The 26,343-nt window shown below is 45.0% G+C and overlaps 1 protein-coding gene and 1 non-coding gene across 3 annotated transcripts in view; one reads left to right on the forward strand and one right to left on the reverse strand.

Moving 5' to 3' along the window:
- Nucleotides 1-14,881, forward strand: part of RANBP17 (RAN binding protein 17) — a 219,227-nt gene extending 204,346 nt beyond the window's left edge. For both annotated transcript variants that reach the window (XM_056856025.1, XM_056856026.1), the window contains exons 26-28: nt 2,143-2,241; nt 11,225-11,352; nt 14,785-14,881. In XM_056856025.1, coding sequence (XP_056712003.1) covers nt 2,143-2,241; nt 11,225-11,352; nt 14,785-14,881 — 324 coding nt within the window. The remainder of the gene's footprint in view (nt 1-2,142; nt 2,242-11,224; nt 11,353-14,784) is intronic.
- On the reverse strand, nt 4,872-4,945 carry TRNAI-GAU (transfer RNA isoleucine (anticodon GAU)). The gene has a single exon. It is a non-coding gene; the product is annotated as a tRNA-Ile (tRNA).
- Nucleotides 14,882-26,343: the final 11,462 nt, after the last annotated feature.

A 26,343-nucleotide genomic window follows, 5' to 3' on the forward strand; every position in this document is an offset into this window, starting at 1 on the left:
CTGGCTATGGATAATTATTGTTGGTTTTGTTCATGGTACAAGTCTGTGCTTGGCACCATGTACAGATTTCCATCCTGGCGCCCCATAAAACATCAATGGTGGTTTTTCTTAATTTCCCCCCAATCTTTTGGAGATGTGGTTCACAGCTCCTTTATGCAATGTCATATCTTATCTAGATGCTTGAGTACCGCTTTGTCCTCCGCGTTCCCTCGTGAAGGGAAACTCTACTTGCACTCCACAGTGTGCTTCTAATGTTGAAGCTTCGAGTAATTTAGGGTTGATTTCCTTGTTCTGAGTGATTTGCAGGGCTAGGATTAACTTTTTCATTTAGCGAAACATGTTGTTTGACTCATTCCTGGGCAGTTATTACAGTCTGGTTCGCAGTGCGTGTCAGCTCTCTGGGGACTCAGTTCTCTGCTCCTCATTGGCCTCGAAGAAGTAATTGAATGATTTTCCACATTTGCTCTGTGCTTGATATTGGGGTGGGGAACTTTTTTTTTTTTTTTTACAGCGGTGGGTTACGCTTTTCATGATAACATTATAGAGAGAGCAGCACTCTAATGCACTTGGACAACATCTGGATTTTGTGCTTGGGACATTGTAGCTTTGGAGGTCCTGTTCGTTTTGGTTTTCTCTCTGGGCTGGGATCCAAAGGTTGTTTTCTGTTGATGGACACTTCTACCAGTGGAAGGGATTTTTCTTCCTCTCTCCTCCTGCTGTAACTGCTGAACCACCCAACAGGTGGTACAGTTTTGGAAGCCTCACTTCAAAAAGGATGTGGACAGAATGGAGCGGGTGCAGAGGAGAGTGATGAAAATGATCAGGGGCCTGGAGACCAAGCCCTGTGAGGAAAGGCTGAGGGAGCTGGGAATGTTTAGTCTGGAGAAGAGGAGGTTGAGTGGGGGCGGGGGGACATAATTGCTCTCTTTAAGTATTTGAAGGGCTGTTGCTTAGAGGAGGGCAGGGAGCTGTTCCTGTTGGCAGCAGAGGATAGGACTCACAATAATTGGTTTAAATTACAGGCGAAAAGGTACTGGCTGGATATTGGGGGGGATTTATAGTAAAAGTTGTTCAGCAGTGCAGTCGGCTTCCATAGGGAGGTGGTGAGCTCCCCCTCACTGGCGGTCTTTAAGCAGAGGCTGGACAAGCACTTGTCAGGGATGCTCTAGGCTGATCCTGCATTGAGCAGGGAGTTGGACTAGATGACCTGTATGCCCCCTTCCAATTCTATGATACTGTTACTAGTATCATCGGGGTGAACTGGGGAAATAAGTTTATGTGGCATCACATCAGTGGTTGGCCGCTGTGTGAACAGACTGCTGGACTTGATGGACTTTGGTCTGATCCAGCATGGCCTTTCTTATGTTCTTATGTAAGCTACACTTGACTCTGCCTCTACTTTCATTAATCATGTTATTTTTTTTTCATGGCCTCTGAATGAGCACCATACAATTATACTTCCAGACTCGTGGAGTGGATAGCTACTAAAAAAATACCTTGTTTGTTCTGAAATTTCCCTTTTTTAGCAGATGTTTGCAGAACTGTCCAAATGGGGGAGGGGAGAGACTACTATCACTGGCAATAAGCAGTAGGTGCCCATAGTGTGCTCTGAGCTACAGAGAGGGTATGGTGCACTGCATGAAGGTCGGGGTGCAAAGCAGATTGTCACATCTATCAGGCCATGCTTATGTTTTAACATTTATGTCTATTTTCATTTTTGTAGCATAAGCTGCAGGTAGTTGCACTACTTGGAAGTCAAAAGAAGTGATAAGTGCAGGATAGCTATATTTCAGAGATGCATTTGTATCAGAATAAATAATGTAGTAAGTACATAAGAAAGGCCCTGCTGGATCAGATCAAGGCCCATCAAGTCCAGCAGTCTGTTCACACAGTGGCCAACCAGGTGCCTCTAGGAACCCCCCAAACAAGACGACTGCAGCAGCATTATCCTGCTTGTGTTCCAAAGCACCTAATATAACAGGCATGTTCCTCTGAATGTTTAGTTAGGATGTTTGTGTTGTGTGGAGAGTAGCTTCCATAATACCTTGCAGAATTTTTTCCCTGTTTTGGAGCAGTGATTGGTACCAAATACAGGGCAAAATATACTAGTCTTGGACTTTCAGACTTCTTCTTTTCTTTCAGATGATGTCAATCCTTATGAATACCATAATTTTTGAAGACTGCAGAAACCAGTGGTCTGTGTCAAGACCTCTCTTAGGCCTCATACTGCTCAATGAGAAAGTAAGTACTCCAGGATAATAATTTCCAGATAGATTTAAAGTGGTCAGAATTTCTTTGTGCTTTTTTTATTATTGGGTTCAAATTGATAAGCAGCCCAGGCAAGCCGACCTTGTCAGATTTCGGAAGCTAAGCAGGATCAGCCCGGGTTAGTACATAAGAACATAAGAAAAGCCATGCTGGATCAGACCAAGGCCTATCAAGTCCAGCAGTCTGTTCACACAGTGGCCAACCAGGTGTCTCTAGGTAGCCCCCAAACAAGACAACTGCAGCAGCATTATCCTGCCTGTGTTCTACAGTACCTAATACAATAGGCATGCTCCTCTGATACTAGAGAGAATAGGTATGCATCATGACTAGTATTCATTTTGGCTAGTAGCCATGGATAGCCCTCTCCTCCATGAACAAGTCCACTCCCCTCTTAAAGCCTTCCAAGGTGGCAGCCATCACCACATCCTGGGGCATGTTCCATAATTTAACTATGTGTGTGTGAAGAAATACTTTTATCAGTTTTGAATTTCTCACCCTCCAGCTTCAGCAGATGACCCCGCATTCTAGTATTATGAAAGAGAAAGAAAAGCTTCTTCCTATCCACTCTCTCCAGGCCATGCATAATTTTATAGACCTCTGTCATGTCTCCCCTTAACCGCCTTGGATGGGAGACCGCCAAGGAAGTCTAGGGGTTGCTACACAGAGGCAGGCAATGGCAAACGACCTCTGAGCCTCTCTTGCATTGAAAACCCTATGGGGTTGCCATAAGTCAGCTGCGACTTGATGGTGCACACACGTGCACACACACACACTGCCATAGGTCATCCTACAGAAAAATCTTCATGGTATGCATTTTGAGCAAGTAAAAATTTGTCTTAAAAACATTTCAGTCATGTTAAAGCAAAAATATTTCATATTTTCCTTGGAAAACATTTTTAAAGAAATGTTAAGAAAACAGCTTAAGAAAACAGCTCAAAAAAGTGTTTCCCCCCATTTTTTCCAGGTTTTTTTTCTGGATCTTCATTTCTCTACCATTGGCAATTTTTAAAAAAAATTATTTAGAAAATTTGTATGCCACCTATCTAGAACTTGCCAAAGCGGCTTATGATAAAACAGTACCAGCATGCTGATAAAACGTTAACCCGTTAAAACAAACTCATTAAAAATGTTTCAGGACATAAAAGCAGCATAAAGTCAAGCATTCTCACATGGGAAACTGAGTGGATATAATGGAGCTGGTTTCATACGTCTGCAGCTAAAAGAGGTATAAAGTCAACAATCTCTAGTAGTGTCATTCGAAGTTTCATGAAAGACATGGGCAAATATGTCCAAATCATAGGATTTAATCTCTGCAAAGCTATTAAGAAGCCATTCAAGCCTTTAAGTCATCTGTCATTTTAAGTGGCATTCTTAATGGTAATAACTTCTGCAAGATGTCTAAGGGGATGAATGGCTGTAAGAAGTGGCCTCAAAACAGGAACAAAGCGGTTGTCAGACCTTGTCCTCGTTTCCTGCCACAGGTACTTTCCCGTTTCCGTGTCGCCCAACCAATTATCCTTCCTGTCTTTCTTTGCTAATTTGCAGGCTGACGCAGGGCAAACATTACGTATATTCGATGTCAGGAGATCCTTCTCCTTCCATACTGATAAAGGATAATATCCATAACACATCAACCGTTAGAAGGTTGCAGGATTTAAGAGAGGTGACTTCTTCTGCCTTTTCAGTCCTTGTAATGGAGCCCCGTGGCACAGAGTGGTAAGCTGCAGTACTGCAGTCAAAAGCTCTGCTCACGACCTGAGTTCGATCCCAACGGAAGTTGGTTTCAGGTAGCCGGCTCAAGGTTGACTCGGCCTTCCATCCTTCTGAGGTTGGTAAAATGAGTACCCAGCTTGCTGCTGGGGGTAAAGGGAAGGTGACTGGGGAAGGCACTGGCAAACCACCCCGTAAACATAGTCTGCCTAGTAAACGTCGGGATGTGACATCACCCCATGGGTCAGTAATGACCCGGTGTACCTTTACCTTTTTTATGGGTACCAGCAATGTAAATTTGTCATGGGCTGTCTGAAGGAGATCTGTATCGGCAGCTGGAACATCCTGCTTCCTGGCTGGGCCACAGAAGTCACAAAGTTGCAAATGGGCCATTAACCCATACATTCAAAAACCACTATGCTGTAGACCTTCACACTTCACAATGTATCAAAGTTAGTCTAGCAGCCTTGTGCAGGACTCATTATTGGTTAGGGTTCGTAAGGTGAAAACACATGAAGCTGCCTTATACTAAATCAGACCCTTTGTCCATCGAAGTCAGTATTGTCTACTCAGACTGGCAGTGGCTCTCCAGGGTCTCAGGCAGAGGTCTTTCACATCACCTACTTGCCTAGTCTCTTTAACTGGAGATGTTGGGGATTGAACCTGGGGCCTTCTGCATGCCAAGCAGATGCTTTGCAAACTGAGCCACAGAAGGGATTGGACTCTAACAGTACATTGGTTAGGGTTCGTAAGGTGAAAACACATGAAGCTGCCTTATACTGAATCAGACCCTTCGTCCATCGAAGTCAGTATTGTCTACTCAGACAAGCAGCGGCTCTCCAGGGTCTCAGGTAGAGGTCCTTCCCATCACCTACTTGCCTGATTCCTTTTATTGGAGATGCCAGGGATTGAACCTGAGACCTTCTGCATATCAAGCAGATGCTCTACCACTGAGCCACAGCCCTCCCCCTTTCTATTCACTGCTTTTTGCTGCTTCAGGGTGGGTACCTCCATGGCAGACTCTGTACATTTTCCAGACAAGTCGTCTTTTCAGGATCTGCACTGATGCAAATTTGGGTCTGTGGAATCGGGGCTGAGGTCAGGAACTCTGCTGCAAACGGAAGCTATTTCAGTGGAGTAGCGCGAGTCTTCTCTGAACACACGCAAGCTAGCTGTGGATGTGAAGGGATTGTTCCTGAAGATATTTGACCTGTAGCGTTCTCCATACTTCAGCACGAGTCCTAACTTTATTCCAAATTCGTTTATCTCCTGGGCAGTCACAAGCGGCAGTGCATTACTGCTTTGGAGAATGAATTGTCTATACAATAAGATGGTGCTGGGGAAAAAAATAAGACACCGAGATTAGCAGCAGCCGCATACATTAAAATTCAAACTGAAATCCCAGCCCTGGTAGGAAACTAATAGAAGAAGAAAATATATCAAGTATAGAAGCGCCGTCTCATCATTCACCTGTGCTGAAGGATCCAATTTTAACTATATCCAATAGCACTGTCATTCATCTTCTTGGTGTATTATTGTGATTTAAATCCAAGCTCCATACGAGGAGCAGTTCTTTTAAAATGATTGAGAGGGAATATGGGCAAATTCAGTGTTTAGAAAAAGTTTATGACATCACAATATTATCCTTTACAGATGGAAGCAATATTTCCTACTTTGGGAGGAAAACTAATCATTTTCTATCTGCCCTGAGTCACTGCATCATTATAAAAGGCGGAAATAAGTCGTCTTATGCATTCCCAATCTTGTTCTCAGCAACGTTTTTGTTTAGCCAATGTCTCTGATTTATAGGATTAAATATTAGCCTGACTCCATATTAATTATGTGGTTTTGATTTTAGCAGCTTTAGTGTAAGGAGGAATTAAATATTTCACAAGGAGATATAGCCGTGTAATCATGAATAGTAAGAAATATGAGAAGAGCACAATTTTCTCTCTTCTGGAACGATATTGCATTCTAATGATCATGGCGCTTGGTTAGTGTGTAGACTGTGCATATGCGCCATTATTTATCAGCAGGTCCTCTCTGGGGCCAGTCACTTTGGGCTTATCTGAATTACGGAAGCTGCGGGGGTATCTGTGTTTTTTTTAATCTGTTTATTGAAGAATGTCTTGGTGTACAAGATAATAACAAATATTCTGTACTCCTCAACTACCCATAACATTAGATGCTATCAGCTCTGAATAACAGGCAATACGGTAATGAGATAAGATGTGTTCTGGGTTCCTGGATCCAGTACCAATTTGGAAGCAAGATGAAAATGGCTTGTCATTTCTAGGGCTGCTGCAACGCATTGCATAAACAGCTGCATACTGTCTAGTAAAAGGTTTTTGTGACTTCACAGTCACTGGCCAATATACCATATTTTGAAAAACACCACAGGTATAAACGGCCACATATCATTTAAATGATGTAAACCTTCAGACACGAGCAGTTTTGATGTGTTTCCTGCTCTTACTACTCAATCTGGGAAAGAGGATCATTTTCACTGTGTGGGATATAAACAGACACTTATCTGCCTGTCCACTCCCTGGTCTGCTATGGCTGGCATAGTTGTTATTTTTCATGCTTAATTGAACCGGGCCACAGAGCAGATTAGAGACTTCCACCTCTGGGCTTTGTAGATCTCGGCCATAATCACCAGGTTGAAGAAGAATTCCTTGTTTAGGCAGGTCCTAAATGTCATTCCCGTAGCTAAATATTTGATGGTAAAGGGTTCTAAGGGTATACCTAAAGGAAAGGAGGTATCACTGAAGTACAGCCAAAACATAAATACAAGTAAATTTACAGAACTGTTCTAAATATAAATAAAAGCTTGTTTTTATTCAAAGGAGATAAGAGAGTGGATAATGTGTGCAGAATGTAACCTGTAGTCAGGAAGTATCTACCTGGAGATGTAACAGGTATTGTAAAAACCCATAAAGAAAGACACCTGGCAATGAAAGGTCTCTTTGCCTGTTCCAAAGCAACACATTAACCACTGAATCACAGGACTATATTGAGAAGGGGCCGTGGCTCAGTGGTAGAGCATCGGCTTGGCATGCAGAAGGTCCCAGGTTGGATCCCTGGTATCTCCAGTTAAAGGGACTAGGCAAGGAGGTGATGTGAAAGAACCTGAGACCCTGGAGAGCCGCTGCCAGTCTGAGTAGACAATATTGACTTGATGGACCAAGGGTCTGATTCATGTGTTCATGAGAAGGCTACTCTCTTCAATACCCAATCTCTATAGGTTACAGTCCTCTGACTGAAGAGGTCAGAAGTTTATTTCTAGGTGTCAAGTGAAAACCTTGTGTCCCAGTCAAAGATCACTCACATTTAGCTTTTAAGAGTTTTATTTAAAATTAATCTAATCATTCTTTGAATCAGTTAATATGAAAGAATCACAACAATACAAAATATATTTGCATATGTAAATAAAATCAGAAACACAGATACATACATAATCATCCCTTACCCTATCTATTTTAAGATTAAAAGATACCATACAGTTTCTAAGATTCTCACCAGAGAGCTTTCAGAAAGATTAGATAATATCACACAACCCACGTCTGAGAGACTATTGCAGAGCTTGAAAAGGTGCAGAAAAGAGCAAACAAAATGATCAGGGGCCTACAGAAGCTCCCCTATCGAGGATCGGTTAAAACACTTAGGGCTGTTTAGCTCAGAAAAAACTAAGGGATTACAAAGCCATTCTCATGAACTGCAAATTTGCAGTCGGATGTAAAAAATATACAGTCTGAGGAAGCCAGCGTATTTTTCAACGCAAAACAAGATGAGACCGGAATCTTGTTACTATCTATGTGGTTAAACGCATAGCTTTTTCCAGCAGTGTTCTGTGTGTACTGAGTGCATAGCTCCAGCCCAGCAGCGTGTGTATGCTAGCTGAACATAACAGCAAGAAACTCAAGCAATAGCACAGGATTGGCCAGCGATCATCAGCTGAACACGGAAACATCTTCTATCTTTGGCACAGAAGATTTATACTGCAGGATAAGTCATTGTTAATTTTCCTGGTGTATTAACAAGTTACAGAAGAATTTCAAGGTCTGGATGGATGTTTATTTTACCATCTAAATGTCTGCTACACAGACTGATGCACAGCAGTTCTTGAGTGTAAGAGTTCCGTTGTGCTTGTAGTGTTAATTGATTTATTGTAACTGCTTGTCTTACGTTGATATGTTATAAATGCAATATAAATTTGAAGTACCGTATATACTCGGGTATAAGCCAACCCGAGTATAAGCCGAGGTGCCTAATTTCACCCAAAAAATGGAGAAAAATTAGGCACCCGCATATAAGCTGAGGGGGAAATGCACCCCCTCCCCCCCCCGCAGGCTTACCTGACCGGGCTCCAGGCGCGCAGGCAGGCGGTGGTGGCGGCGGCCCCCTTCCTGCGCGCAAGAGGCCCCGCCGGCCTCTCCCAGGCCGCAGGGAAGGCGCGCGGGCAGGCGCGGCGGCCCCCTCCCTGCGTGCAGGAGGCCCCGCAGGCCGCTCCCAGGCCGCAGGGAAGGCAACCGGGCAGGCGGCGGCCGTAAGTTCCCCCCTCCCTTCTAAGTACCGTATTGACCCGCATATAAGCCGAGTTGGGCTTTCTCAGCCCTTTTTTTGGGCTGAAAAACTCGGCTTATACGCGAGTATATACTGTAGTAACTCTAATGTAAATAGTGTCATTAGTGGCTGTGTGCTGATAATTAATTTTCCTGAATAGGAATTTTCCTCAGTTTGACTTCAGTGCACCTCTTGCTTATATATAGCTCAAAAAAAAAAAGTCAAGTAAGGGGAGACATGATAGAGATCTATAAAACTATGCATGGTGTGGAAAGAGTGGGCAGGGATAAACTTTTCTCCTTCTCCCATAATACTAGAACCTGGGGTCATCCCCTGAAGCTGAAAGGTGGGAGATTCAGGACACACAAAAGGAAGTATTCCTTCACATCTAGTTAATTTATGGAACTCGCTGCCACAGGATGTGGTCATGGCCTTCAACCTGGAAGGCTTTAAAAGGGGAGTGGACAAATTCATGCAGGACTGGTCTATCAATGGCTACTAATCATGATGGACATCTATTCCCTCCTGTACCACGGGTAGTATGCCTACTTAAATCAGTTGCTGAGGAGGGCTGGCAGGACAACGCTGCTGCAGTTGTCTTGTTTGTGGGGCACCTGGTTGGCCACTGTGTGGACAGACTACTGGGCTAGATGGGTCTTGGGTCTGATCCAGCAGGGCTCTTCTTATGTTCATGTTGTTTTGTCCCTAGAGACCATCTTAACATATCATGAGCTACAGTATGTCTGAAGCTTTCATAAGCTCAGATGAACCTAATCAGCCTTTGGTATGTTGCAAAGTTTTGAGTTTTAAGGAAGCCTTTTCCTCATGAAATAACGGCAAGGAAAAAAGACAATATGCAGGTTCATCAGATAACTTCAAGTAGCAAACATGGTTTAGTGGTTAATACTGGTGGTTTGGAGTAGTGGACTCTGAACTGGAGAACTGGGTTCGATTCCCCACTCCTCCACATGAGCGGTGGACACTAATCTGGTGAACCGGGTTGGTTTCCCCATTCCTACACATGAAGCCAGCTGGGTGACCTTGGGCTAGTCACAGTTCTATTAAGAGCTCTCTCAGCCCCACCCAACTCACAGGATGTCTGTTGTGGGAGGAGAAGGGAAGGTGATTGTAAGCAGGTTTGATTCTTCCTTAAGTGGTAGAGAAAGTCGGCATATAAAAACCAACTCTTCTTCAAACAGCCAGTCCATTTTTCAACAATACTTACTTAGTGGTCATGATTTGTGTATTGCCCATTGTTTTCAAAAGTTGTGCTAACGGACCCGCTATGCCTTGCTTTATAGAAGAAGAACCTTGTCATAACGTTTCTGATTCATTGTCTACCACTAGCGTCTCTTAACTCTTTGGCCTCGATCCAGAGACAGTTAAGGTCAAACCAAATGGGGCGTAATCAGTCTTTTAAAAGAAAATTGCAGCCCTGGATCAGAGCTGCTCAGGATGAGGGGTGAATTAAAGATGGGTGAATTAAACCCTTTCCACTCCTGCAAACCTTTGCTAATCTAAACTTGGGGCCCCACGCTGTTGTTAGATGTTTAAAGGCCAGGGGCGGGGGGAGATGTATCTTCCATCTTTTTCTTTAAAAGCCTGTAACACCACAAGGAGCCAAATTTTAATTTGGAAAACTGTGTCAGGGGTAAACTGGTTATATACCCCTTCGTCCCTCCCTGTGCCCCTCCTCCACAATCCAGATTGGGTTCCCACCCAATTGTAATTGCTCTTAAAAGGGACATTGTGAAGACTGGGTCACAGACCTCTCAGCATCTCATACGTTATGACTCTCCATCACACTTAAATTCTGCTCAACAGGATGATTAGCTTGTTTCAGTGAGGCTTAAAGAGGCAGCTCAATTTGTCTGCATCTAGCCTTCTTTTTCATTAATCTCATTTGCTGTTGTCTTGAAATGTCTCAGTGCATCAGGTTGTGTCATAGTACCTTGAAGCTACTCCCAGCCCTGAACTGGGTTGGAGTGGGCTGACGAATATGTTTTATCAGGACCTCTACTCTGTGGAAGGAGTGTGGAATGGTTTATTTATGTCATTTCAGATTGATACATGAAAGGGTATGTATGGGATCGAGGGGGGGCACAAGACAAGTTTTCTTAGAATGGGGGTCCCCAACCTTTTTGAGCCTGCGGACACTTTTGGAATTCTGACATGGCATGGTCAGTGCAGCAACAAAATGGAGGCCACAAAATGGCTGCCACAGAAGGCGGAGCCAGCTGTAAAAGGACTGGCACAGCTACACTTGAGCAACACAGTGCAGATTCTTGTGCTGTGGTGGCAACTGCTCTCAAAGCAATGTTTAAAAAAATCCGCACAGCCAATCAAATCTCCAATAGTCAATCAGAAGCTTTGCTGGGCAAAAGCCCTACCTGGCCCCACCCACTTCCTAAAAACACTTGGCAGGCACCAGAACAGGTGTTAACGGGTACCATGGCGCCCACAGGCACCAGGTTGGGGACCCCTGGCACAGAACATGATGCTGGGGCCCTGGTAATAAAATGAGATCATCCTGAACGGCAAATTTAAGAGGTAGGTATTCCTAGTACCAAAACTGTGTTCGTTCATGGCCAGAGTTTGAAAACCTGATGTGGCAACCTCAAACGTATGTTGGGATCCAACATTTTTATTCCAGCTGTTGTTTTTTGTGTGATTGTTTCAGTACTTCAGTGAATTAAGAGCAAGCTTGATAAACAGTCAGCCTGCTGATAAACAAGAAGTCCTTCAACAGTGCTTTCGGAACCTGATGGAAGGTGTAGAGCAGAACCTGCTGGTGAAGAACAGAGACAGGTGGGTCCAGCATGCAAGATGGAGGTGGGAGGGGAGATAAAAACAGCCTTGAAATACAGGCCTTTCCAGAAGACTGTTTTACACCTAGTGGGTTGGATCCTACAGGTCCATTCCACTAGATAATATGCTTTCCTCAAGCTCTTGAATCAGAGGAAGCCTCTTTCCATCAAAGGCAAGTGCCTCCACTAGCAGAAAAAGATCTACAAGATTAAATTCAATTTGTGCATAATTATTATTTGTTAATTTTATTCCCTGTTTTATGCCGCATTTTTATATTCTGCAAGCCACTTTGAATATCTTTGTAATCTTTTTTAAAAAGATACAGTTTAATCGTTGTGCACTATCCAGGTGTTCACACCTGTTGCGTTATACTCAGGAAAGAAGGTCTGCATTTTATGGCACTTCAGACAGCATTTCAGACATACCTGGTTGGCCACTGTGTGAACAGACTGCTGGACTTGATGGACCTCGGTCTGATCCGTCATGGCTTTTCTTATGTTCTTACTAGTTGTTTGTTGCTTGCCAGTCCATTATAATAAGACCACACTCTTGATCTGCTGGACTGGGATCCGCCAGATGCCTAGCGCTAAGACTAGAAAGGTCATCAGACATGTAATGAGAGGGTCTGAATGCTAAAATAGGCTTTGAATTTTGTGAAGCAAATCAACATTGACTTGTGGTTATTACACATCTCTTTATTCAGTCTGAGATAAACCTTTGCTTAGGGCTGGCTCCAATGGCAATTTTTTCCACCAAAAGGGGGAATGTTTACAGATAACATTTTAATAGAGAGGGGGAAAGGCATTTTATTTGTCATTCAGGCCTAAGCCTCTCCGTGCCCTTTTTCTACCACTGGGGGAAAGCATGACCTCAGAGTCACCCCACAGGGCAAGTTCTTACGTTGCAGAAGTGTCGTGGGTTTCTGCTTTCACACAGTGGCCTTACATGCCACTCTGGGAGCTCACCCATGAAGAGCTGGCCATGTGGCCTCTTCCCACATCCGCATTCCCTGTAGCCCTGTAACATAAGCTTCAAAGGTGGCATGGTTTTCCATCTTCCCGTCCAGTCTATGAAGGGTGCTTTTCCTATCTGTCCCCTCTTCTGCGAGAGGGTTTGCACATCTCATTAGTAACCACTGCCGCTGAAGAAGAAGAAGAGTTGGTTTTTATATTCCAACTTTCTCTACCACTTAAGGAAGAATCAAACCAGCTTACAATCACCTTCCCCTCTCCACAACAGACACCCTGTGAGGTAGGTGGGGCTGAGAGAGCTCTAAGAGAGCTGTGACTAGCCCAAGGTCCCCCAGCTGGCTTCGTGTGTAGGAGAAGGGAAACCAACCCAGATCACCAGATTAGCGTCCGCCGCTCATGTGGAGGAGTGGGGAATCAAACCCAATTCTCCAGATCAGAGTCTGCCGCTCCAAACCACCACTCTTAACCACTACACCACGCTGGTTCTGGGGGAAGCACAGAAGGTTTTCAGGTAGGGCTCCATTAGGTGGGTGTTGCTAGGCAAAGAGGAGCTCCATTGCACCTTGTGCCAAATAAGCACTGCCTGCCTGTGGCAGCTGCCCCAGAGAACCTGCTTCAGCTTTTCTTGCGGTGGCCACAGGGTGGCAAATCCTATGGTCCACCACTCGCATACACGGTTTACACAGAAGGATTGCCTTCCCTCTCTGTACCTGCCTGCCAGCAGAGGTAATCATCAGAGATCCTACATGCGTACCCGCCACGTTCTGAAACGAGGTGGGTCAGCACCAGAGGGCAGAGCCTTTTCAGTGGCAGCACTAGAATTCAGTGCCAAATGCTCAGTGCCAACTCTGAATTTGTTTAGGCACCAGGCAAAGAATATTTCTTTCATTACATTTTAGACCCCCACCTCCGCTGCAGTTGGTCTTAGCTACCCCATCCTCCGGCTGTTTCTTTAGACTGTGCTTTTAATTCTTTTAACGATGTTCTCATAATATTTAAGGTCTTACCCTTATTTGATCTGATGTGTTTTATTGTTGCCGCTTTATCTCTGTTTTACCAGTTTTATTATATTGTAAGCTGCCTTCAACATAGATAGTTGGGATATAAATGAGTAGAGTGGATTAATGAACACTTGGAATGGTTTTCCTCAGGTCAGCACAGCTGTCTGAGTATAAAAGGCGTATTTTATTCTGAAAATAAAAATACTGCCCCGGCCATGTAATACACTACTCCACTGGAACACCTGGCTACATGAGAATGGCCTTCATGTGGAGCAATTCCACATGAAGCCAGCTGGGTGACCTTGGGCCAGTCACAGTTCTCTCTGAACTCTCTCAGCCCCACCTACCTCACAAGCTGTCCGTTGTGGGGAGGGGAAGGGAAGGCGATTGTAAGCTGGTTTGAGACTCCTTAAAGGCAGAGAAAATCGGGGTATAAAAACCAACCTTCTTCAAGGACTGGGACTCCCCCCTTCCGATTTTTTTAAGGAAAATGTTTTTCAAAGGTTAGGGCTCAAGTAGAAGCGGTGGATTTGGTAAGTGGTATGCATGCACAGCTGGTCAAGGAGAAAAGAAAGGATTTAACCCTTCAACCGTACTTCGTTTCACTAATCAAAACCAGGCTCTGCAAGCTCCTACTAATATTTTAAAGGAAAAAATGTTTTAAAGGAGAAAGACACCCTTCAAAAAAAATCCTCTCTCCTCCCCCCCTTTATTTTGCTAATAGCCATGTAGGGAGCCAGCTTCCAATGAGCAATACCAAGTTGGGGGGGGGGGTTGAATGGTTAAATTCTCTCTCCTCTCCCCCTGAAGTCCAAACTACGTAGGCATTTTACTTTTTACAGGCTGTGTGTCAAAGATCTGCTTTGGCCGTTACTCAAATAATCCAGTCACATCAACCAAGTAGTCATACTTCTGAAAATGCTCTTTAATGGATGGTAGGAGGAAATTCCATTGCAACATTTGATTTCGTGCTTGAAAAGAGTACCTTTTTGTTTTATTGCTTGTTTCCTTGCTGACATGGGACTCCTATTTTATTTTCGAATTCTGGCAGCTTTGGTCCATCAGAGTATGCAGAAGTTTATTTGTACAGATATTGCTTTTTAGTTGCATCAACTGAACGGACAACTCCCTTGTTTTGGGTCTTCTCGATTTTGGCAAAGAAGCTCCTGTTAGGAGAAAACCCTCAGCTTACGCCCCAAACTGCCAAGTTCTGCGCTGTTGTTATTAAAATACGCAGAGCTTTATTAGTGAATGATTGTTAGAATATTTTACAGTTTGTTCAATTTTAAGATGATAATTTTAACCAGGGGTTGCTTTTATTGACCTTACACCTTTATATGTACGGGCAGTCTGTGATTCTGTGATGCAAAAATATTCTGTCTGGAAATTTTGATGTGTTGGCACGTGATTGGTCAGTCGGCCATATTAATAAATTTGAATTTGGGTCTTCTCGATTGCAGGTTCACACAGAATGTGTCGGTTTTCCGCCGAGATATGAGTGAAACTCTGCGCTGTGAGGGTGCCTCAGAATCGAGCAGCTCAGAAATGATGAGCTGATGCTGACCCCGAAAATCCCTGAACGACCACGGACGGACTTGGAAGGTCGGGTCACCTCGCCGTGCTGTTAGATAGAGTTTGACTTTCATAGAAAATATTTTTTTAAGTAACTTCTGCCTTTTTTTTATAGCCCTGGCATAAATGTAAGAATTTGTAATGCTGGGAACAATGTAAAAAAAAACAAAAAAAACACAGACGTGACATAAAGAACCATTTTGAACTTCCTCAGTCAAACCTCTCATCCCTTTTCTCAATTACACGATGCCGAAATAGTACTTCACCAAAGAGTAAAATAAAACATGTATTTTTTATCTGAAAACGATTTGGGGGGGGGGGGTTTACTTCCGCAACCGAACAAATAAATAGTTTATCTGATCATTTTTTTAAAAAAAAAAACTGTGACATCTGACTGTTTCTGTCATCTGCTTGATAGTCAGACCCTCTGAATTTGTAAACAACATGGCTGTATATACAGGTTTTTCATCTTAAGAAGAAAAGGATTAACTGAGCAAAAAACACCCACATTCACATGTCCTAAGCAGCTCCAATTAAGTATGATGCCTTCTTTGCCTGTGCCTTTCCCTCTTACGCCCCAAAACAAGGTTTGATCATAAGAACATAAGAAAGGCCCTGCTGGATCAGACCAAGGCCCATCAAGTCCAGCAGTCTGTTCACACAGTGGCCCACCAGGGGCCTCTAGGAAGCCCACAAACAAGACAACTGCAGCAGCACCAACCTGCCTGTGTTCCACAGCACCTAACATAATAGGCATGCTCTTCTGATCCTGGAGAGAATAGGTATGCATCATGACTAGTATCCATTTTGACTAGTAGCCATGAATACCCCTCTCCTCCATGAACATGTCCACTCACCTCTTAAAGCCTTCCAAGTTGGCAGCCAGGTATCCAGGTATAGGATCTCAGGTTATAAGGAATAAACGGGTTCCGGTTCGCTTGGACATCTGCAGTCAATACGTCTGGCGGAGCTGGAGCTTGTTTCAAAACTGGAACACAATCTTGCCACATGCAAGAGGGAAGCAAGGAGCGAAGCATGTAGGTGAGCAGCGAAACAAGCCAGGTTCACACACACAACCTGTGGCTGATTTAGAGCTCGTTGTGATGTCTGAATGCAGCCAAACTCTTAATTGATGAACACATGAAGCTGTCTGATCCTGAATCAGACCCTCGGTCCATCAAAGTCAGTATTGTCTACTCTGACCAGTAGCAGCTCTCCAGGGTCTCAGGCAGAGGTCTTTCACATCACCTACTCTCCTAGTCCCTTTAATTGGAGATGCTGGGAATTGAACCTGGGACCTTCTGCATGCCAAGCAGAGGCTCTACCGCTGAGCCACAGCTCCTCCCCGATAATGGTAATGCATTGAAGTGAAATTCAGATTATTTGGTTACGGGGACTTCAGTGGGAATTTCAGTAGTTAGTGTAATTGCCTTCTGGGTAGCAGCCAGGACATTTCTTAGTATGTTGGTTGTGCTGAATTCCTATGAAGCAGATTGAGGGTGGGGGGGTTGCATACACACTTTTTCAATGGGCTTGGAAGGGTGGAATGGGCAGGTGGAAAAGGGCTGTCCAATGTATCCCTCAATAGGGCTGCCAACAACACTGGGGTGGGGGGAATATCACGTGTCTTTAATCAAGGCTTAAAGTGTGGAAATGGGCAGGTAAAGCTTTTCATAACATGCACATGAATAACATCACCTGGTAAATAATATACCATGAAGCCTGTATTAAAGACATTTCTTTCTCCAGGTTGTTGGCAACCCTAACCCAAGCATTTCCCCCCACACGCACTGTTTTTCTCTTGGTGGAGCTCCAAGACCGTGTCAAAGAAGCCCACATCTACACTTTAAATCATTCTTAACACCTGCTTTGTAGTCATTTGGCGTGGGCCACATTCTGACCGACAAGTCATCCCACCATAATACCTAGTTCGAAACTTAGTGAGACACTGCAATAGGAATGATACAAACCAAGGTGTGTCTTTCAGGGTCACTTCAGACATTATATTTTTGGCCTATCATTTATTTAGGATGCTAATGTGCCCCCATTCCATTCATATGGGCCCTCAAGGCAGCTAACAAATCTAATTTATTACCAATCAAAACATACAATAAAAATATAAAGCTATCAAGTCAGTACATGAACAACCTCAGGGACCATGAAACATCAACTGCTAACCAATTTGTTTACTTTAGTTCAAAGGTCTTCTACAATACGGAAGTCTTTAGATTGTACCAGAAGGTTTCTAAGCAAGGCACTAATCTCACCTCCTGAGGGAAAGGATTTCATAACTTGGGGCCAATGGCTTTAAAAAGCCATACTGCTAAGATTGCCAGCTCAGGCGTGGAAAACTCCTGGAGATTTGGGAATGGTGACCGGGGAAGATGGACTTTTGGGAGGGGAGGGAGCTCAGCAGGGACATGATGCCATCAAGTCCTCCTCCAAAGCTGCCATTTCCTCCAAGAGATCTGGTAACCCTGCCTCCTGTAGGCCCCAGCCAGTCGGACTTCAGATCAGGACAGTTTCCACAGGAACGCACCATACATTAACTTCAGAATTTGGACAAGTTGGTATGGATGAAGGTGGCTTTGAGGTATGCTGGACCCTTAAACCATTTAGGGCTTTAGATGCCAAAACTAGCACCTTGCATGAAGCCTGGATAGACATTGGTCTTCAGCGCAACTGAAGAAGCACTGCTGTTCTGTGTTCCTTTTGGCCCATCCCTGCCAAGATCGTTCCATTATGCCCCAACGGTAGTTTCCAAACCATCTTCAAAGGGCAACCCTACATCTAGAGAACATTGTAGTAATGGCTGAATGTTAAAATGTCATGGAAATGTAACATATCCATCATGGAGCTGGGATTGGCCACATCTCCAGGTTGAGACGCAAGACTGGTTTGCCATTGCATGAGATGTGAGGTGCATTGATTCATTTTTAGTATGTGTTTCCTGGAACACATTTTTTTTTTTTTTGCAGGACAGAAATCTAAACATAAATGTTATTTGCCATATTCTCTCCCCTATACAGCTGCCTGAAGGACATAGAAATTTTAAATAGCCTGAAGTACAGTATGCAAGAGAATCGTGGGAAACGGCTTACCATAAGCCCCACCCACCCACCCTACCTACTGCTGAATTCCAGCATTAACATAAGGACAAAATTAACATTTTTGCTTCCGTTTGTAGAAGAAGGAGAGTTGGTTTTTATATGCCGACTTTCTCTAACACTTAAGGAAGAATCAAACCGGCTTAATATCATCTTCCCTTCCCACAACGGACACCCAGTGAGATAGGTGGGGCTGAGAGAGCTCTAAGAGTACTGTGACTTGCCCAAGGTCACTCAGCTGGCTTCATGTGTAGGAGTGGAGAAACCAACCTGGTTCACCAGATTAGCCTCCGCCGCTCGTGGAGGAGTGGGGAATCAAACCAGGTTCTCCAGATCAGACTCCACCACTCCAAACCACCACTCTTAACCACTACACCACCCTGGCTTGTACAGTGCTTTCTGATCCCCTCTGCTAATGGCCCAGCTCATACGATTGGGCCACTATTCTAAATCTTGAAAAACAAACCCATCATGGTTTTAAGTGTCCAGGTTAAAACATGTCAACAGTTGCTACTTGGTTACTCTCCATGAAGCAGAGGCTAGGGAGAACCTTACGTTTTAAAGGATCTGCATTTCTTGTTCATTGAGTTTGTCTCAAGCTTGCATCAAAAAGCCTTTTCCTTTCTATCCTTCTGACCAGTTCTGGCTGTTGAGCAAAATCATTTCTGCGTTCTGAAAAATCTGTACTTTTATACTGAAGGACTGAGATGGAAACTTACATGTGACTTCCTTGGTTGAATTGTGGGGGTGAGATGTCAGGTCTTGTCTGTCTTCATCCTCTGCTGGCTTTGTTGGTTTACAGGAGCTTCTCTCTGGCAGGCTGAAATCTGGCATATTGAAAAAGCCCAGCCTCATAACTCAGCACTTTGGATTTAGGGCCATTTCCTCATATAAGGCTACTGGCTCCCCAGAGCACTGAAATCCATCTTCGAGAATCACTTGAACACCTCTCATAACTTCCAGATAAAGATACTACATGAACCCCCCCTTCCTGAACTTGGTCAGCTTGATATACATATTTTGGTAGCTTCTCAACCTTTGTTAAGAGCTGAATGATTGCCGGAGTCCACATAAACGTGCCTGCCTTTTAGGTATGGAAGCACTTGGTCTGAATTGACAGTTTCAGCTGCCTTTTCCCTTTTTCTCTGTCTGCCAGCATTGGAAAACTCCCGGGTTTGATCCTTTTAATGTTTCTATGTATCATCACCCCCTCCTCGAAGTGTTTCGGTGCCCTACTTTACCGAGGCTTGGTCCCTGTGCCCTATTTTCTCCCATAGCTATGGGCCAGGCGTGAACATAATGAACAGAAAATAATTGGAACGGGGAATATTCTAAAAGCAAACCGGAACTAGGCCAGAGTAGATGCCTTTGAATGGGTATCTGGGAGATTAGCAGTACAATCCTAAACAGAGTTGCATCCTTCCAAACTCAGCTGACATCGATGGGCTTGGAGGGGTGCAGCTCCATTTAGGACTGCACTGCATATTGCCACTATGAATTCAACAGATTAAGATTTCCCGTTGGAGAATACACCCGGTCTTCCTACAAAATGATCTTCTTGCCAGGAAATGAAATCAGAGATCCACTAGGCCTTCACATGGAGAAATATCAGTGCCTTATCGATTGATCGCATAATTCCTTTCGTAGGGTAATCACCCAGAATGCTGGACTTGTGGTTCAGGAATAGAGCTCATGGTTTGGGAGCTTATTCCTGATAGGGGACAAAGCTTCAATTGAATGATTTACCTGTAGGAGCTTGGAAAAGCTGAAGGGAGGAAGCAAAGTGTGTGGGAGAGGTAGGAGGAGGAGGAGGAGAAGAAGCAGAAGAAGCAGCAGCAGCTGGGCTGAAGGGGTGCCAAGGGGGCATGGACTGGAAACTCCTGATACCAACCCTTGCTGACATTTCCACACACCATGGCCATTCCAATGTTCTAGTCCTCCATGACTCAGGTATTTTTCCTGTGTGGCACAGTCCAGGATGACCTGTGGCACGCCTACAGTGGATCCCATACAATGGGGTGATTGAGCAGGAATTTCCACGGAAAGGTGATCTTTCAAAGGCTGGGTGGAGAACACAATTCAAAGGCTCTCTGGTCCCTGGTTCTAGCCCAAGGAGTTGGGGGGATCGAGCCCTCGGGACCTTTCCACACGTGAGGTGGTCTTTGCAGACCAGATAGAGAACACCTCTCCAAGGCACTCCAGGCCTTGTTTTAACCCATAGGTTGGGGTGATTGAGCATTCAGGACTTCCCCAAAAGCAAGGTGGTCTTTAGAGACTGAATGGAGTACACCACTTCTCAGAGGGAAACGATATGTGGCTCGGGGATCTCTAAGCCAGATCAGTGCTTGGATTACAGGTTCCTTTGGTTTGGTGGTGGAGCCAGGCAAACTCAATCACCTGCCTCCTGTGGCGTTCAGGCATTGGCTGAGAACATATACAGGGTGGTCTCCCTGCATATCCACAAGGGGGTCCCCTTAAGGAGGGCAGGGGGCATGACAGCCTACCTCGGGACTGATGCATTGACCACACCCCCAGGAGGATGGCAACGGGCAGGACTAACAGTTTCCACTGCTTCCAGCCTTGATACCAGCCCTCTGCCCTTGGTTACCCCAACAGGTGGGTTGGGAAAGGGGCTGATAGCAGTTGTGCTGTCAACTGCCCCCAGTCTTTGCTGTGCCAAAACCCAAGGAACCTGTAATCAATAAAGTAGTAACCGATTCTTCCCAGCACGTGTGTCTGTGTCATCCTTCTCCCCCAGCCCTGTGAGCAAGGCACCAATGCAAGTTGGCTGAAATGAAAGGCACTTAGCAGTCACATCCTAAGCAGAGTTTCCACCCTTCTTAGCCCATGGACTCCAGGGGACTTAGAAGTATGTAACTCTAAGATTGCAGTGTATGTCTCTGGAAAGCTGGTAGAGAACTGCTACCTTGTGGAAGAGCCTCTCTGCTTCTACTAATGCTGACTTAGGGCGACCCCGTAGAGTTTTCAAGGCAAGAGATGTTTGGAGGTGGTTTGCCATTGCCTGCCTCCACATCACGACCCTGGTCTTCTTTGGAGGTCTCCAATCCAAATGCTAGCCAGGGTCAGGTCACTGGTCCAAGGTCACCCAGCAAGTTTCCATGGCATGAGTGGGTATTCGAACCTGGGTTTCCCAGGCCCTAGTCTGACACCTTGAACACATGAAGCTGCCTTATAATGATTCAGACCCTTGATCCATCAAAGTCAGTATTGTCTACTCTGACCAGTAGCAGTTCTCCAGGGTCTTAGTCTTTCACACCACGTACTCTCCTAGTCCCTTTAATTGGAGATGCTGGGGATTGAACCTGGGACCTTCTGCATGCCAAGCAGATGCTCTTCCACTGAGCCACAGCTACTACACATGCTTTTTTTTTTTGCTTTCACTGATTTTCTACTTGTGTGTAAATAAATTTGTAAATAAAATGCCAGAAATGTCCTGTGCTCATTCAAAGGAAACCAAATGCAGGTAGTCGTGCTATAGAACGTCACTGCTGGGTTATAACCTATATCTGGTTATATGTAGCCCAGCAAATTCTGTATTGCTTGGCTTAAAAAAGAAAAAAAAAGGAAAAGAAGAGAGATAGAGGCAAGTCTGTCTTAGAAAAATGTTCCATGTTATCACTGTTTCCTGCTTGCATAAGAATGCTTCCAAGAAATTTCAGCAGCTGAGAGCAGAAATGCACTTTGCAAAAATAATTCCGCCGACTTTTTAATGTTTTATTGTGGTATGTGTTTATGGTGACAGCAAACCTTTCAAACTATAGAGAAATACCACGCTTCCTTGCTGTATTAAAAAATAATGGAGGTGTAGATTTTATGTACCTTAGTTTAGATTGCTGTTAAGAGCGCTCCTTTTGACAACATTCTTTTTTGAGGTTTTACAGAAAAGTGTAATAAAATATGTAAGTTACATTTCGACAAACAAAAGCCCCATAACATAAGTTATTTATAAGTGTGAGATCTAAACAGTATCATGATAAATAAAACTCTAATGGATACCTGCGCCATCCGCCCTAATGTAATTTGCCCAACAAAACTGTTGAAACAAAGTTATATTTAGTGGGGGGGGGGGGTCTGGCAAGGACTGAGCACTATTGTATAAAATACAAAAGATAAAATAGAGCAGAGAAGGAAGTCAGCTCGCAGGGCTAACTGCTCTCTGTGAAATCTGCACACCCAGAAACAGCAAGAACGCTCCTTGCCTCTTAAAGGAGATACCAGCTTGGCTGTACACAGTTGCGGAGATCAGAAATGTCTTTTCTAAACTTAAAGGACATCTTGGCATCCTGGATTGGTACTAAGGAAGCTTTTCTCCCTCTCTTATAATACTAGAATGTGGGGTCATCTGCTGGAGCTGGAGGGTGAGAGATTCAAAGCTGATAAAAGGAAGTATTTCTTCACACAACACATAGTAAAACTGTGGAACTCCTTGCCCCAGGAGGTGGTGATGGCTGCCAACTTGGAAGGCTTTAAGAGGGGAGTGGACATGTTCATGGGGGAGAGGGATATTCATGACTACTAGTTAAAATGGATACTACTCATGATGCATACCTATTCTCTCCAAGATCAGAGGAGCATGCCTATTATATCAGGTGCTGTGGAACGCAGGCAGGTTGGTGCTGCTGCAGTTGTCTTGTTTGTGGGCTTCCTAGAGGCACCTGGTTGGCCACTGTGTGAACAGACTGCTAGACTTGATGAGCCTTGGTCTGATCCAGCATGGCCTCGCCTATGTTCTTATGCTAAATAAAGGGGGGTGGGAAGCTCGCTGATAAGTATCGTCCCACTTGCCTCTTCCTTGGTGCCTCTCTCTCTTTTTCTTACCTTCTAATTGGTTTCTCTTCAGAAGCCTTCTCTGGTGCTGTTATGCCCTTCCGTAGAAAAATAGCATGTTATGGCGAAGACTAGAACCCCTTCTGCCTTGACTCGCTAGCTTTCCAGGTGGAGGGATTTTTGTGTGTGGAGGTAAAGGATGTTAGCCTCTCTCTGTTACCCGTACAGCTCAGACACAGGTTGACCACCTCAGTGCAAGAACTGGGCTACAGTCTCCCATCCCCTGCAACATTAATGGGGACGCTGCGTCCCGAAAGCACAATACAATATAAACTTGCCTGGGGCTGTTGATGTATGGAGGTTTTGCTACAATTTCACTTTTAAACTGGAGTGTGTGTGTGTGTGTGTGTTGTTGTTGTTGTTGTTGTTGTTTTGGAGCATCTACACAACACTGCTAATCACACTCTTGTCAGCCTTAGAATCAGAATTATAGCATCATAGAATCATAGAGTTGGAAGGGACCACCACGGTCATCTAGTCCAACCCCCTACACAATGCAGGAAACTCACAACTACCTCCCCCACACACCCCCAGTGACCCCAACTCCATGCCCAGAAGGTGGCCAAGATGCCCTCCCTCTCATCATCTGCCTAAGGTCATAGAATCAGCATTGCTGACTGATGGCCATCTAGCCTCTGGTTAAAAACCTCCAGGGAAGGAGAGCTCACCACCTCCCGAGGAAGCCTGTTCCACTGAACTGTTAGAAAATTCTTCCTAATGTCTAGATGGAAACTCTTTTGATTTAATTTCAACCCGTTGGTTCTGCTCCGACCTCCTGGGGCAACAGAAAACAACTCGGCACCCTCCTCTATATGACAGCCCTTCAAGTACTTGAAGATGGTTATCATATCCCCTTTCAGTCTTCTGAGCCTTGGACTTTTTCCTCTTACATTGGGACCATGAATAGGCATTTTAAAGGTCAGATTTAAAAAAAATCAGCTTTGAGTGAGTATCAGAATCAACCCTGCATAAATGACCCTATGTTTTCTCCTGGCGGTGCTGCAGTTTTTCCTAAACCTCATATGGAGAAATATATTGTAATCTGGAGGTTTGGGGTGTACAAAAACCTTCACTTTTAGTTTTTAAGGCAGGAGGGGGTAGCCAAATGTTCTCAAACCTCACTTGGGAATAATTTAGAAATGCTAATGGCCTCCCTGGGAGGGAAGGTGGCCCGACATTGCCCAATCTCATCAGATCTCGGACGCTAAGCAGGGTTAGTACTTGGAAAGGAGACTACTGAGGAAGGCTCTGCAGAGGTAGGCAATGGAAACCACCTCTGCTTCTCACTTGCCCTGAAAGCCCCTTGCCAGGGTCACCATAAGCCGGCTGCGGCTTGACGACACTTTACACACACACACAATGGCCTCCCTACCCTGAGAGAATGAAGACTTGGGTGGCCGGGGTACCCAGAGGCCTCAGAGACCAGGATGGAGCAGTGCCTGCATTTTTGCATGCCATGTGGAGGGCAACCTGTGTATTTTTGTGTGGTGTGGTTAACAGTGGCGGACTCTAATCTGGAGAACCTGGTTGGTTTCCCCACTCCTCCACATGCAGCCTGCTGGGTGACCTTGGGCTGGTCACAGTTCTCTTAGAGCTCTCTCAGTCCCACCTACCTCAAAGGGTGTCTGTTGTGGGGAGGGGAAGGGAAGGTGATTGTAAGCCTGTTTGATTCTTCTTTAAGTGGTAGAGAAAGTCAGCATATAAAAAACTACTCCTATTCCTCCTCCTCCTCCTCCCCAGCTGAGATGGGTGAGACGGTATATGAACACATGAACACATGAAGCTGCCTTATACTGAAAAAGACTCTTGGTCCATCTAAGTCAGTATTGTCTACTCAGACCTGCAGCGGCTTTCCGGGGTCTCAGGCAGGGGTCCCTTGGTTTGAACCAATGCCTGGTAAGAGTCACGGGAAGGACGAGGGCCAACAAACTGAAGCTCAATCCAGACAAAACTAAGATGTCGCTAGCCAAACGGTGTTGCCAGCCAAGGATCTGCCTGTGCTGGAGAGGTTCATACTCCCTGCCAGGTATGCAGTTTGAATGTGTTCTTAGGTCCCTGGCTGCAGCTGGCAGTCCAACTCTCACACAGAGCTTCTGCCCGGCTTTGCTGGCTACACCAGCTGTGTGGCCTTTTATTTAGGAGCCTAATTTGGCCAGGGTGATCCCATCCATTTGGAACATTGCCAGGAGATTGGATTGTGGGGGCTGTCTTTTAAAATTGCTTAGAAATGTCCATTGATACAAAAGGTAGCTGGAATGGTCGTGCAAACTGCTGTCAAGTTGCAGCGGACTTATGGTGACCCCTTAGGGTGTTCAAGGCAAAAGACATTCAGAGAAGGTTTGCCATTGCCTGCCTCTTTGCAGCAACCTTGGACTCCCTGGATCACATCCCTGCTGTGTTCCTTCGCCTCCCTCAACTCTGCCCTCCCCAAGGTCCACCCCCCCCCCAATAATCTCCAAAAGCTTCCCATCCCTGAACTGGCAATCCTGCTGCCGAAGCACCCTCCACGATCATTTACAACAAGACCAGTATCTGCTTCCCTATATTTCCGGCCATAAGGGCGGCCCTCTGCTTCATTTCCAGACACAATTCAAAGCACAGCCTGGGGCCAGAGTATTTAAAGGACCACATACCTTTATTTTAACTTGTTCAAAGGAAGGTCAACCAGCTTTACGAGCTCTGTTAGAAACAAGGCATGTGGCTCTCCTGTCCTGCCAGCCTTTGGGTTATATTTTCTTAATATCTTGTTTTGGGTGTTGTGTGAATGGATCAAACCAGCAAGGTGTAGTAGTTAACAGTGGTGGTTTGGAGCGGCGGAGTCTGATCTGGAGAACCGGGTTTGATTCCAAGCTCCTCCACATGAGAGGCGGAGGATAATCTGGTGAACTGGATTTGTTTCCCTACTCCTACACATGAAGCCAGCTGGGTGACCTTGGACTAGTCACACTCTCTCAGCCCCACCTACCTCACAGGGTGTCTGTTGTGGGGAGGGGAAGGGAAGGTCTCCCTTAAGCAGTAGAGAAAGTTGGCATATAAAAACCAACTCTTCCTCCTCCTCTTCTTCCTCTTATGTGCCAGTGAAATGAGCTTCCCTTAGATATTTTAGTTACTAAATTTTTAATGGATTCTAGGCCACCAAATCCTCTTCTGTTAGCTAAATCCCTTCTTCAGGCCAGGAAGGTTCGGGCAGCCTGTGATAAGACATCTTCTTTAATATGGTATAGTGTGCCCTCTCTGTCTGGAATTCTTCCTTTCTTCCTCTTATTCCTAGTTGTGATTGACTGATACTACTCAAGACCTGTGGGTCAGAGGAGAAAGGAAAGGAGGTAGGTAGAAGGGTTGGGAAATACCTGGAGATTTTGGGGGTAGAGGCTGAGGAGGGTGGAGGCTGGGGAGGGCAGGGATTGGGGAGGGCAGGGACCTCAGTGGGATATAATGTCATACAGTCTGCCCTCCAAAGCAGCCAATTTCTCCAGGGGAACTGATCTTGGT

Source organism: Euleptes europaea, chromosome 10 (genome assembly GCF_029931775.1).
Source record: "Euleptes europaea isolate rEulEur1 chromosome 10, rEulEur1.hap1, whole genome shotgun sequence".
NCBI classification, from domain to species: Eukaryota; Metazoa; Chordata; class Lepidosauria; order Squamata; family Sphaerodactylidae; genus Euleptes; species Euleptes europaea.